The sequence below is a fragment of the Passer montanus genome, unplaced genomic scaffold (genome assembly GCF_014805655.1).
Source record: "Passer montanus isolate IOZ18808 unplaced genomic scaffold, ASM1480565v1 scaffold38, whole genome shotgun sequence".
Classification (NCBI taxonomy): Eukaryota; Metazoa; Chordata; class Aves; order Passeriformes; family Passeridae; genus Passer; species Passer montanus.
Window position 1 is genome coordinate 3,533,682 of NW_024368596.1, and position 14,423 is coordinate 3,548,104.

General features: G+C 53.0%; 1 protein-coding gene across 3 annotated transcripts in view; it reads right to left on the reverse strand.

Annotated features, from left to right (window-relative positions):
* The window catches only part of CD99L2 (CD99 molecule like 2), a 30,425-nt gene extending 17,387 nt beyond the window's left edge, over positions 1-13,038 (reverse strand). The window contains exon 1 of one of the 3 annotated variants that reach the window (XM_039717409.1): positions 12,930-13,038. In XM_039717409.1, the coding sequence (XP_039573343.1) occupies positions 12,930-13,023 (94 nt within the window). In that variant the 5' untranslated portion in view covers positions 13,024-13,038. Of the gene's footprint in view, positions 1-11,687; positions 12,141-12,929 lie in introns of those variants that run through there. The other 2 variants (XM_039717408.1, XM_039717406.1) reach the window with 2 other exon arrangements.
* Positions 13,039-14,423: the final 1,385 nt, after the last annotated feature.

The following is a 14,423-nucleotide window of genomic DNA, read 5'->3' on the forward strand; positions in this document are numbered from 1 at the left end:
CTAGGTGCTAGCAAGGATTAATAATAGATTGCCAGTTAATTGAAGCTGACAACATCTGTATTTCATGCAAAGGGTGTTACGGAGATGTATTAGACCTTTTGTAGATCAATAACCAAGCGCTGCCGTCACAGGCACACAAACTCCCCTGCTCTCTCCAACAGATAAGACTGGAATGCTCTCCTCATTCTTTTACTCTGCTATTAAGTGGCAACAAATCTGCTACTTCATGGCCAGACACCAAAAACCCCACCAGTACGTGTATTTACTGTGCACGTGCAGTTTTTTGGAGGCAGCACTGCCACTCCCTGCTCTGCCCTGTGCAATCCCTTTGCTCCTGGGGCCCTGACACTGCTCCAGAGTCACTGCAGCAGTGGAGCTTCCAAAGCCCACTGATGGGAGCTCAGGCACAGCACAGAGTATCTTTACAGTAAGGGTTTATACTTTCCTGGGGAGCTTGGGGCCCATTCCTACCCACAAGCTGCAGCAGAATTTTGTCTGTAATGCCCATGAAGCAGAGTCAGGGTTGTGCATGCCCTGACGTGCCACCCTCCCCACAGGACACCCCCACCTACAACCTGTTACAGGGCCACAACAGCAGCGATACACAAACCCCCCTTTGCTGGTTGCTCAGTGCTGGGGAGCAGTAAGGGATCCTTGTCAGGGCTGATGACCCGGCTAGCTTGGGTCACTTTTTTCCCTACCCTTGCACTGGGTCTTTGGCTGCTGGGAGAAAGCACACATCCCCTGGGGCAACTGGGGGCAATTCCAGCCCTGTGTGCCACCAGCCAAGGGCAGTGGAGCACCCAAGGGACTGCAGCTCTGTGGTGAGGGGGAATAGGCAAATGAGATATGTTTTCCATATTTTTATTTAATCTGGCAATCCACAGAGACCAGGCTGGGACACCACATGGCACCCAATATGAACCCCCAAAGCCAGAATGGGGAGGTGGGGGGACCCCAAGGCTGCAGCTGTGTCCAGCAGAAGCTGTGTAACAGGGGTGAGAGTTCTGGCCAAGCCAGCACTGCAGACTCCCCCAGCTCTCGCTGAGTCCCCTCGCCTTGCCGGGGGTAGTTTTAATCAGAGCTAGCTGCTCTTTGAAGGTAGAAGGTTTTTGTGCCTTAATGTATTCTCTCCTCATTATTTTCTGTAGCAGGCAGCTCAAACACACAATTGTACTCGTCAGCTTTTTAGTTTTTACAATTATATATATATTCTAATTAAGCCTCTCTGTTTGACAAAGCTTGAATTACAGTATCATAATTCACAGCCAGTGTATTGCCAGGCCGTCTGCAGCACTCAGAGTGAGGTGTATTCCATTTTTAGCAGCAGCCCACGGATCTCTTTGTGCAATATATATGTGTTCAGCTTCCCTGGGAATAGAGAGCTGCGACGGCACGAGATTGACAGCCCGGGAGATTACGGGAGAATGCAAAGCAGGTACAAGGGCAGCACAAAGTAACTCCAAGTGCCTGACTTTCATGGTGCAGGCTGCATGGGCACTGCATCCACCCAAGGAGCAACACAGTGGGCAGGGGAGCAGGAGGAAAGCAGGAGAGCAAGGGCTGTGGTAGCCAAAAGGCTGTCCCCAGTGACCAGCCTCATCTTTTTGGCTCCATGTCATGATGCTGGCACACACGGGTGGGTGGGCCTGAGGCTGGGCACCCACAGCTGTGCTGGGACCTCTGGGCAGGGCGCTGGGGAAGGAGGGCTCTGGGAGCAGAGCTGTGCTGGGACCTCTGGGCTGCATCCTCGCACTGGGGTTTCTGCCATCTCAGCACAGACACCCCAAAAGCCCGTGGGGAGTAAATGCCTGCTCCCTGCAGGGCATGGGTCTGCCCTGCTGCAGCACTGAGCATCCCCAGGGACCTCTCCTGGGGCAGGTGACACCACAACACTACTGGCCAGAGCAGAGCAGATCCCAGCCAGGACTCACCAGCAGAGCTCTGGACTCACCAATGCCTCCACCACTGCTGTCTGGGCACTGGCCAGCAAACAGATGGGAAATTTACTTGTGATTCCCAAATTCTTGCAGACTGCTAAGGCCAAAGCACAGCTCCACGTGTGTAGGGAGAGCAGCACTCCTCGGAGCTGGGGTGTCACAGTCTCTGGTAGCAGTGCTGGTGGAGCAGGTGGCTAAAGGCAGCTTCTGTGCAGCTGCACTGCTCCCTGCAGGGAGGCCAGGCTGCCTCCTCAGCACAGACCTCCTCCTCAAGGTAGCTCTGCCTTGAAAAGCAGACTTTGAACTTCCAATTTATCTCCTCAGCTGCTGCCAGGGAAGACTGGCTGCCCTGCACAAACAAGCTGTCAGCAGCCTGCCAGGGCAGGAGGCTGAAGGGCTCTGCTGGGAAGCAAAGTGTGGGAGTAACAGCCCCTTGCGTTCACCCCAGCAGTGGGACCAGCAGCTGATGCTGGGGACACAGCAATCCAGCCCAGGGCATGACCACTGAAGAGCAGTGGGACACATTCCCCCAGCTGGGATGACCCCTGCTCCTGGCAGGGGATGAGGGAATGCTGCTGTCCTTGCTCTCTATTCTCAGTGAAACATTTTGATTTTCAGAAGTACTAATCAAAAATCACTCTTGATTATGGCAAAAACAACCTCTGCTGAATTTTTTTTTTAATGCAATTAACAAGGGTGTATGGTAATTCCAAGCAATCTCGCTCTTGAGATTAAAGGAAAGCCTGCCAGGAAGCACATGAATAAAGCTTTAAGATGAGAATTTGCATAATGAAGACTTTCTCTTTGTGGAGGGACTGATGGTGGTTGTGTTTGAAACCTATCAAGGGAAATGCCAAAAAGCCTCAGCTACAGCCAGGGCGCTGCTGTCCTGAGTGCAGCTCCAGCACCCACTGCCCTCGGGCCCTGCTGGGAACCTCAGCCCCAGGACAAGCCCAGCTCTGCCTTTCCTCCAGCCAGTGCCCCAGGACAGGGCAGCAGAGGCTGTGCAAGCTCTGAAGCCTGCAGCTCAGGGCAACACACCTCACCTGGGCTCCAAGCCACAGCATAACACCGCGGTTCTGTGGGGCAGCCGCAGGAGAAGCAGGTGTCTGGTGCAATTTGATTTCAAGGCTTACTAATAATATAAATTATTTGGCAGTGGTACCTAATAAGCTCTACACCCAGCAGGACTGATGGAGCTGGTGAGCAAAACCAGCCTGCATCAGGCTCCTTCCCATAACTGGCACCAGGACGTGGGGCAGTGCCAGAAGGGCATCTTTGGTGAGCAAAGGGAGCCCTCACTGGGATCTGCTTGGCCACACATTGGATGCCCAAGGGATGCAGTGTCCATCCAGCCTGCACCTTGCTGAGGGCTGCACCAAGGCCTGAAGGCATCTTCTCTCCACCTGCTATGGAAGGACAGACCTCCAGCTTGCCTCCAAAGCACCTGAAGAAGCAGCACCACCCTGCCATGTCCCACAGCCCTGGGGAGCAGCTGGGGGCTGGCTGTGCTGCCACGGCCTTACTGGGAGCTGCCAGTAGGTCCCTCTGCAGACACCAGACCAAAAACACAGCAGGGAGGAGTTTTTCCTCTGCTGGCCTCTTGCACAGCCTTTCCACTCCTCCACAGCAAGATTTAAAACCCCAGAGGGAAGCGCCCTTGACTTCTTTGCCAACAGCTGCATCTGGTAACTGGCTCACACAGAGCCTGCCCTATTTACCAGCACAGAGGAGCCCTTGCAAGGAACCCTTGAAAGCTGAGGGTCCCTGCCACAGACAGACAAACACCTCCCAGTGCCAGCAGCTACCCTGAACAGCTCTGAGGGAAAGCAAAGCCCCATCAAGGTCAGCAGGACCAAAGCCAGGACAGGCTTTGTATGGGGGTTTCCCATGAAATGCTTTGGGCTGGCAGCTGATGGCCAGGTCTGCCCCATCTCTGGCTCCACAGCAGCTTCCTCTCTCTGACCCCATGTGAAACAGATGTTTCAGCAGCTCTTCCATCACAGGATGGTCCCAGACCAGGTAGTTCTGCTTTGGCAACAACACAAGACAACAAAACAGTTTTCTTCAGTATCAGCACTCAAAGCTTTCCAGGTTTCCAAGGCTCTCTGCCATCTCAGCACATGCAGCAGGTGATGTTTTCTAAGCAACTTTAATGTGATAGCTGCTCTTTGAGGTTTGTGTCAAAAAGGGCTCTGCCACAGCACTGCCAAAACCTGCTTTCAATTAGTCCCAGATCAATTGCACATGGAGCAAATGGCTGAAAGGTTTAGAGCAGACATATTTAAGGTTCCTCCCCTTCTGGGGCATGCCTGAGCCCAGCTCTGCAGCTGTGCTGAGGATGGGCTGATGCCCAACTTTCTGTGCCTGGAGTGGGTACCAGGACATTGCAGCCAAGGACGAGGGAGGGCAGGAAGAGTTCAGCCTGTCCCAGACCTCACAGGAGCCCTGCAAATCTCTGACCCTCCCTGGGACTGTGGGAAAATGCCCCAGGTGTAACCCTCAATAACTTAAAGGTGCGTAAGAAAGGAAGCTGGTTTTCCCTTCCACTTTCTTGCTGTTTGGGGATTTTTAAAGGAAGAAAAAGGTATATACCTAAAGGAGAAAGGATGTGGACAGCATCATTATTTTATTCCCACACCCCAACTACTTTGCAGGAGGCCAAGGATAAATTAGCACTGAACCAACTACACAGGATGGAGAATGGTTAAAGATGACTTTTCAGTGATGAAAAAAGCAACATTGTCACCCTGGGCTCAGGTTTGTCCCCACCAGATGCTGTGTGCAGGCTTCTCCTGCAGAACTGGATTAGTGCCCTGGCAGCAAGAGAAGGGGAGTCCTGGGCATGCCACAATCACTGCCCAGCAGGCACCAGCCTGGTTTCCCCAGACAGACACGGTCTGGTGCAGCACTGCTGAGAGCCAGCCCTGGCAGGGGCAGGCAGCTGGGGACAGGAGCAGGATCTGAGCAGAGACCACTCTAGGGGCACCTTGGCACTCCCTGTGCCCAAGTGTCCCACCCTCAGCCCTCACCCAGCCTCACCAGGCAGAGTGGGAGACATGGACCCCAGCTCACTTGGTCTGTGACTCCTAGTGAAGGTCCAAAAGCACAGCAAGTTCCTTTTCCTCCTATAACTGTGAATGCAGGACTGAAAATTGGGGGATGTGGTGGTTTGGGTGGGGGTAGAGTCAATCTTCTTTACAGAACCTGGTATGGTGCTGTGGACTGGATTTGTGCTGAGAACAGTGTTGATAATTCAGGGCTGGTTTTGTCATCATGAGCTGCACTATCAGAGCCAAGACCTTCCCTGCTCCTCACCCACCCCACCAGCAAGAGGCTCCACAAGGAGCTGGGAGGGGACACAGCCAGCACAGAGACCCCAGCTGACCCAGGGCATGTCCCATAATGTGGCACCATGCCCAGCACAGAAATCTGGGGAGCAGGAGGAAGGGGGGACCTTTGGAGTGCTGGTGTTTGCCTTCCCAAGTCACTGTCACAGGGGATGGAGCCCTGCTGTCCTGGGCATGGCTGAGCACCTGCCTGCCATGGGAAGAGGCAATGAGTCCCTTGGTTTGCCTCGCCTGTTAAACTGCCTTTATGCAACCCACTCAGTTTTCTCACTTTTTTACCCTTCCAATTCTTTCCCCCATCCCGACGTGGGGGGAGCAAATGGCTGTGTGGGGCTGAGCTGCCAGCTGGGATTACACCACAACAGCTGCTTCCATGTTTTCCTGCCTGCTGTCCACCCATTCACATTAGCCTTATGATTCCTACTTACACATTAAGTAACAGCTATGAATTTGTCTATTGCCAAAGATGCCTGTTCATCAACCAGACAACAAACTGTGGCACGAAAGCATTTTGCTCATAACCCAGTGCAGGAACAACTGACAACAAAGTCAGTGATGCAGGAGCCCAAAGAAAACTGAAGCAGGAGATTAAATGCTTATCACCTGATTCCCGGTGGAAAAAGATTGCTCTCATCAGATAAAGATCAAGAGGAGGTGCTGTAGTTAAAAGCAGGTAAATAGGGAATTACACAGTAAAAATGCTGGTTCATCACTTGGGATGTGATGCTCCTGTCATACTGTGCTATTTAAAATCAGAAGCAGAGCAGTGGTGGGAAGGAAGACTCGGGTAATGCTGCCAGATGGAGCAGGGCTCTGGGAGAGCACGGGGGGCTCATTCTGCTCCTCTGGCTGAGAGCATCTGTCTGCCCTGGCACCGCAGGGCTCCCGCCTGGCCACTGCAGCCCCTCCCGTGCAAACACGGCTCTGGGGGTCGGGTGGGGAGAGCTGAGCCCCCCGCCTGTGCTGCTCACTGTCTGCAGCCCTGGCCCACGCACACTCCCATGCGGCTCTGCTGCTCCGGGAGCACCCCTGCCCCAGGTGCTGCTGCCATGGGGAGGAACCAGCGTGCAGAGAGGGTGGGGGGCTGCACCCTCCAAGCAGGAAGCAGCAACAGATCCGCTGGAGATAATTTTGAGCAGCTGGTGCAGGAACTGGTGGTGATTTTTAACCACCCAGCCGGCAGCTGTGAGACCACCCATGCAGAGAGGGTGGGGGGCTGCACCCCCCAAGCAGGAAGCAGCAACAGATCCGCTGAGATAATTTTGAGCAGGTGGTGCAGGAACTGGTGGTGATTTTTAACCACCCAGCCGGCAGCTGTGAGACCACCCCTCCTGGCTCGCCCACAGCAAGGGAAGCTGTGCCACATCCCTCAGCCTTTTCCAGCAGCTTGTTTTCAATAAGGTGAGTTTGGCTCCTTGCTTTCACAGAGGAGTCTGGAGAAGTTTCTGAAAAGGGGAGTTTGGGGTGTGTATCAGCTTCTGCTACTTCCCATGCCCAGCACATGCTGCATTCCCATCACCAGGGGACCAGGTGCTGTATAAACAGAGCACTCAGTGATATGAATGTGGCATGAAATAATTTAAACATAAAACTATGATCAGTGAGTTCAAAGAGAAGTCCAGCAACAGGTCTCACTCTCTCTGACCCTACTTGGAGAGGAAATAGCACCAACACTTGCAAACCCAACTGTCTACAAGCTGTTGTGGTTCTGAGATTTTTCTCTGTGAAAGTATAAGTAATTCAGTTAGGACCATCATTACAAAAAAGAAATAAGGAATACACTGTCTTTTCAAGTATATGTTTAACCTCACTTAAAAATGCTCTATTTTCTGCACAAGGTGAAAGACATGTTTAGGATCTGTGGGTGTTTTAAAAAGCATATGAGCTCTAAGTTCAGAGCTGTCCTGGGCTGGGGCGGGGTGGCGGTTGGAAATAACTCATTAACACATTCCAGTTTCCTCAAATAATTACACAGAACTGCATGGCATGGGCTCAGTGTCTCTGGACAGTGCAAGGGACAGGCTGGCAGCAGTAGCTGGGCTCTGGTGAATGGGGCCAGGCTGAACACCCACCCCAGGGGAAGCACCTGGGGCAGAGCCCAGCCTGTGGCTGGGTCACAAAGCAGGGGCTCAGAGCAGGCTTGCACCAGCTGGAACAGCATGCTGGATGGGATGGGATGGGATGGGATGGGATGGTTCAATTTTGGGGGATGCAACCTCTTCTGCCTAGCACTGCATTGGCATAAGGGTGCATGGTGATTTTAGGTTGCACTTTAGGAGGAATTTCTTCACTGAAAGGGTAATGAAACATTGGAATGGGCTGCTCAAGGAGATGGTGGAGGCACTGTCCCTGGAGATGTTTGAGACTGGACGTGGCACTCAGCTTTCTGCCTGTTCTCTTCCCACAATACGTTTCTGGGTTTCCTAGACAAGGCTGAAAAGCAAAGGAAAAGGATTTTGGAGTGACTGCAAGGCAGTTTCATAAATATGTATTAGCATTAACTTCACTCCCATCACACCAGCAGGCTGAGCTTGCAGAAGATCAAACCCAAAGCTGACCCTGAGCAGCTCCACTGAAATCCCTGTGAGTGCAGAGGCAGCACTCACCTCTCCCTCTGCCATGGCTTGTATCTGGACTCTGTTTTCTTCTCAAAAGTGTTGTTCCCTCAGCAGTCACGTTCCTGTGCTCACATCCTAAATCACAGCTAGGGGCTCCAGCATCTGGATCCCCAACTTTGAAGTTTCCCTTTCAAAGTCCTTTTATGTTCTGCATTTTGATGTGCCACGTTCATCTTCTCCCGCTTTCCTCTATGTGAGCACTTCCACTGATTGTGAATTGTATCAATCAGCTCACAAAGGAATTATTGCAAAGCTTTTCTCTTTGCCATCAGTGTTATGTAGTTTATTACGCATATGTTTTGTTATTAGAGTGGCTTCAGAAGCAATGTCTAACAAAACCCCAGTTTTTCCTTTAGCTAATTGTAAAGCTAATGCCTTAAACCTCCAGGAGATATTCTTCCAAGAAGAAAACAAATTTGTGTTTAAACCAAGTAGTTTTAAAGGTTTATTCTAGTCAACTCAGGAGATCAATAGACACTTCTGTTTTATGTGCTTTAAGGGTTGAAATGTTTGCAACAGATGTAGGAAAAAAATCCCATTTTTGTAGAGGGGGGAAAAAACCTCAAGAGTTAAACAGTGATTTCCAAGCATGTTTATCACTAGGCTGGTAGAAGAAAAAAATTCTAAATACAAGTAGAACCATGGAAATTAATTATTTCCACAGCTATGTACATAAATATCTGAGCACGGCACATTTAATGAATGCATATGTGTTCAAAGATCAGAGATAATTTGTAAGAAAACCAATTTAGCTTCTCCTGCTTTGTCATACACACTAAAGACATTATCTAAGTAAAAATTATTCTTTACATGTATTACTTTGACTCGCCACTGATACCTGGTAATTATAACTTTAATAACACAATAATGTATTATAAGAAAGCAGAATCGTATAAAGCTGCTAAAAATCTATCTCCTTTAGTTTCGACAACAATGCCAAACCCAGCCTTTCTCTTCTATTCCAAATAATTCCTCCCTGCAACTCTTCTGGCACATCCATGGTGAGTGACCCTATCAAGTGATGGAGGACAGAGTCACAGGGTCACCTGGCACTGGCACCCCCTTTTCTGCCAGCTGCATCCACAGCTGCCCAGTGCAAAACAGAGCCCAGGCACCCGAAAACAACATCTGGAAAAGAGATGGTTCCTCTCTGCTTTCCCCGTGCCCTCCGCGGGGCACTGCGGAGTGCAGCCGGGGCAGGGAGCTGCCCGCAGGGACTGCGGCCGTCTGTGCTACAGTCACACAGAGCTAATGGCACTGTCTAACACAGCCTTCACATTTTAGTGATCACTGCAAGTGCTGGTGGGTGCTGGAAGTCGCACTCGAGAGCAGAGGTGATTTGTGAGATGCTGCCAGTGAGGACACGGGTGACAACACAGCTTGTGAGTGCTGAGATGGCAACTTTGGAGCACACGCCCAGCTCTCTTCCTGCCGCTTGCAGAGGGAAGGTTTTCTTCAACCCTTTCTTACAAAAGGTAAAGCACAAAAGCTGCACGTGCCCCTTCTGCCTGGCCTGCGAGAGGAAACCTTGTGCTCCCTCCAAAAAGCCCTCAGATGTCAAATTTGCCAGCTTTCAAAGAAAACACATCAATGCATTTCGGTACTGGCTTATGAGACTGAGGACAGGAGAAGGGAAAACAACAAAAATGGTAAGTTTCTTGCTCGACTCTTACTGTTTTCCACAAGCATGTGGTTAACCCTGGATGACTCATAAACATGAAACTTAACTGTATTCTGGAAAAGTCGCAGATCTGTGAATTTAAAGCACCATGCTGGCACAGGGAACGCCTGCCTCTGGCTACAGCCAATAGGCTTTGCAGGGTGTTTGGTTTGCTCCACTGTCTCAAAATACTTTAATGCTTCTGTCCCCCAACACACGGGAACAGGGCAGAGTTTAGCAGCACTGGCCAGCGGGTTGGGCCCTACAGGCAGTGCCTGTTTCCAGCACTGCAGCCACAGGCAGCTTGGAGGCACAGACAGATGTGGCACAGCTGTGTCTGACAGCCCACACAGGGCACTGGAGCACACAGCCATGAAGAGAATGTCTTACCTTCCCATGAAGGGAAATGCGCTAGAATGGGATCAAGCCAAACCCATTTTTTTCCAATTAAAAAGCGAAGTTTGCTCCTGCTTTACTGGACAGACACAGGCACATCAGTCTTGTGTCAGTAGTGGATCTGGACCACAGCTGCAGGAATCACGCTAGGTACTGTTTTTATTGTTTGTTATTCTTAGTTCTTGGTAATTTGTAAATCTCTGAGCTTCCAAGAGACTGGCTGCCAGCCTGCCTTCAGCACTATTGGAGCAACTGTTTTAGAATGAGAAGCCAAAAAAACCCCAAAAAACCAAAACAAAACAAAAAACCCCACTGGGAAATAGAGGCAATGAAGAAGTGCGATTTCTATTGCTGCTGTTCTGAAGAAATGGCAGAGAATGCCCTGCCTGGGACACCCCTGCCTTGCCACCACATGTTCTCTTCCTATAGGTAGAGGACGATGGCAGGGAGGTTGTGCTGGTGCCCAAAAGGCCAGTTCAGCGCTCAGGTGGGGAAGGGCTCCCAAGGCTCTCTCAGGATGCTGCAAAGCCGTTCCAACATATTCGAGGAAGAGGGAGAGAAGGAGGGAGGAGCAGGCACCCTCGCAGGGCTGGGAGAGCCGCTGCCGAGCCCAGCGGGGGAAGCAGAGCCCCGTGGTGGAAAGGCTGGAAAGGCTGTGCCGCACACCGGCTCCGTGTGCCCCTGAGGGGAGGCAGGAGCACAGCCCGCTCCCCCTTGCGCAGTGATTGCCACGGAGAAGCAATTTAAACAGTTCGGAGCAGAGACAAACTTAATGTTGTTCAATTACCTGTGAAGCCTCACGCTGGCAGGAGTGATTTATGAATGTTTTGGTGAGATTCATTTTGATACAAACACAGCCAATGATATTTGAGAGCTGGGCACCGCAGCCCAAGAGCTCCAAAACAGCATTTTTGTTCACCCACGTTGTGAAAAACACAAAATGCAAATAGCTTTAGCACTGACTAACCAGATTTTTTTTTAACCCAAAATCAAGATTTGATGCACTGTCTCAGCTCAGCCTGTCACACTGATATCCATCAATTAAAAATGCAGCCGCTAACCTGGTCAGCATAAGCAACTCTGTACCACGCTGTTACCATTCCAGGTGCACAAACAGGTAGGTACCAAATGCAAACAAACTAATTCCAGCCTGACTCATGGAAAACCTAATCTATTCCAGCAGCAAGAGCTGCTAGGGTTTCAGTTCGCTATCTGCTTTGAAGTTAATATCTTCTAACCATTCTGTGCTTGCCGGGTGCCTCCTGGTTAATAGCAGATTTTGTTTAGAAAAACTTTCCTGAGGCTTTTTACATAATTGTTGTCTATTTTCTCTGTATAACCTTTAGAAGAACGTTTCTTTTCAATTCAAACACACGGCTGTTTAAGAGTACTGTTGGGTTTTTTTAAGGAGACAAAGAGTACTGGTAAACTTTGCATTAATCTTAATTTCTTCCTCCCCACCCTCCTAAAACCGGCATTATATTTTTTCCTTCCTAGCTGCTATTTAGCTGGGAACGATTTCTGGGTTAGACTGTTCTGATCTGCAGAAATAACAGTGGGACCAAAAAAACCAGCGAGAATACAACCAGCAGCCCGACAAATTTGGGTCACACAAAGAATCCGCTAATCCAGCAGCTCAGCGAGCAGAGCCACAAACCCAAACTGATTTCGCGGCTCCATGGCTACCTCTGTTCGGGATTAACCGAGCCCCAGGGCTTTATACCTGCAGCACCGCGCCTCTCAAGCACCGCTGTAACGCTGTCACCCGAAGGCAGCCCTGCGCTGCCAGACGCGTCTGTCACCAGCGCTGTCACCACCGCAGGCTCCAGCCGCGCTGCCCGAGGGTCCCGCGGCGGGACCGGCCCCACGGGGCAGCAGGGCAGGGCCGGAGGCGGGCACAGCCCAGCGCGGGGGTCCGGAGAAGGAGGGGGACAAGGATGGCCTGCGGCCCGGCGCTGGTGCCCGGGCTGGCAGCCCGCCATGCGCTGCGGAGCCGGGGTGCCCTGCGCTGGGTGGGGCCCGCAGGGGCAGCCCCCGAGCCGAGCCGACCCCCGGGGGTGCATCCTCGCAGCTCCCACCCTCCTCGGGGCGCACCCCTCCGGCCCCGTGAGCCCCCCGGGGCAGGCTCCGCGCTGCCGGGGGGAATAACCAGCCCGAGAGGCCCCCACGGCGAGGGGCCCGCAAGGCCTGCATCCCTCGGGGGAGCATCCCTCGGGGCAGCATCCCGCGGGGTGACCCGGCCGGGGGCGGGGGTCCGCCGTTCCTGGGCCGAGCCCGGCGCCGCGATCATGCGCACAGCACAGCGCGCCCCCCGGGCCCCGCTGCCCCGGGCCGCCCCCTCCCGCCGCGNGGCCGCGCCCCCGCCCGGCCCCGCTCCCCTCAGCGGAGCGGCTGGCTGCGGGGAGAGCCCCGGCGCTCGCCGGCCTGTGCCTCTCGCCGAAAACGCGGCCCCGGCGCGCATCCTTCCGCCACATCGGCGTCAGTCCCCATCGCTCACCCGAGCGGGGAGGCGCGGGCGGCAAGCAGCCATGGGGGAGTGCAGGGAACGAGGGAGGGGTTGGGGCTGCTGCTGCTGCTGCCGGGCCCCGCTGTCCGTCACCCCCGCTCCAGGGAGCCCCGGGTGCTGTGACCCCCGGCGCTGGGGAGCCCCGGGTGCCCGCAGCCCCGGGTGCCCGCAGCCCCGGGCAGGGACGGCCGCGCCTTCCCGCTGGGATGGAGCCCTGGTGCGGCCTGGGAGCTGTGCCCTGCTCCGGGGAAAGTACAGAGACACCGGGGAAAGAGCTGCTGCAGTTTCACCCCTCAATGCCAGGTATTTAACGTGGGTTACGTAGCTATGGAATTGTTGACTGGAAGCGACCTCTGGAGGTCTCCAGCCCAAAGGCCGCATCGCAGCGGGACCCACGGACACCAGGTTACATCAGCCAAAGCCACGTCTGAACACCTCCAGCGCTGAAAGCTCCCCTACCTCCCCAGGCATGACCAATAGCAATGCTGTTCGCCACCTTGGCAAGAAGATTCTGCTGGGTGCAGTCTGCCACTCCCACTGACCCTTTAGCCATCCCCCCACTGTGTTGGCTCTGTCGCTTGGGTAGCTGACTGTTAGATTTGCCTCAGCCACCTTCTCGCCAGAGCAAACAAGTTACCCCTTGTGCACCGGCTGCTGGACTCTGTTCTCTGTGGCTCTTTTGAACGGGGGTAGGAATTTGTTTATGACAGGCTAAACATCTTCTTTGTGATATTTATAGGTTGTTTTGCTACAGAAAATGGGATGAGGATTCAGCCTATTTTTAGGAGGTATTCCTGAAGCTTTACTGGGGACTGAGAGGCTGAAGAAGTGTCTGAGTAATCATAGTCCCATGTCACCGCACAGCACCTGGTACACGCTGCTGTTCATAGCTGCTCCAGCCGAGTCTCAGGACTGCCTTGGGTCCAAAAAGCCCCTTTTTTGTCCTTGGTGGAAACATTTCCTGAAAAGACAGTAGGCAAACAGACCATGGTGGGGCAGGGGCAGGGAGGGGGTCCTGTCCCCTGTAGAAGTGCCTGTGCTGAAGGATGCGGTGGGGTAACAGGGAGAGGGACGCTGTATTTCTGACTTTCATCTGTGGCCACAGAGCAAACTGCAGGCTCCACAGTGCCTTGCCCTGTGGGGGCAAGACCTTCCACACCCACACTGAGCGCGTTTCTGTGAGTTTGTGTACTTGGGCACGCTCGTATTATCGGAGCTACAGACACTTCTGTGCTGTGCAGGTCTCTGCTACTGCAGCAGCTGAGGGCAGTAACAGGGGTCCCAGATAAGAGAAGCCGTGCTGGAGAAGATGCACTCCAGCTTCTACACTTGCCCGTCTGTACATCCACGATATTGCCTCTCTCCCTGCTTATACAAAGAGAGATTCAGGACTACAGTCCCGTTCGTGTCAAACTAAAGGAAACTAGCAGGACAGCATTTGTACCTTCCCAGCCTGGTTCCCAATAACCTCTCCGTGTGCTATTTGCATATCAATGGCTTTCCAAGCCTCCGGTAATTGTTGGGGGAGGAGGCGGGTAAAAAGGCTATTATTATATTAGCGTTGGATCAGCTTTAGCAAGCCTGAAGGCATGAGAGAGCATCGTGCAGCTGATGCAACCCGTGACAGTATATTGTTTGCCGTGCTGTGGGAGCCCGGGGTGTGCACCGATGCCTGGGAGTTGATTCATAATTACAAAGAGATGTATGACTGTAGCTTTGAATGGGCAGGAAGGCAGCAGCAGCGCTGCGCTCCGAGCTGGAGGGAAGCAGGGCGGTGCGAAGCAGGATTTCGTATTGGAATCGAGCGTTTGGCTAAACCCCGGCATCCAAGGGTGCCGCCCCTGGCTGGCCGTGCCCAGCTGGAGCTGGGCTGTGTGCGGCAGGCACAAGTTGTGTCTTTAAGGAGGCCGAGCCCAAGGCAGCTGGAAAGGCTGGGCCCCGGCCAGCAAGTGA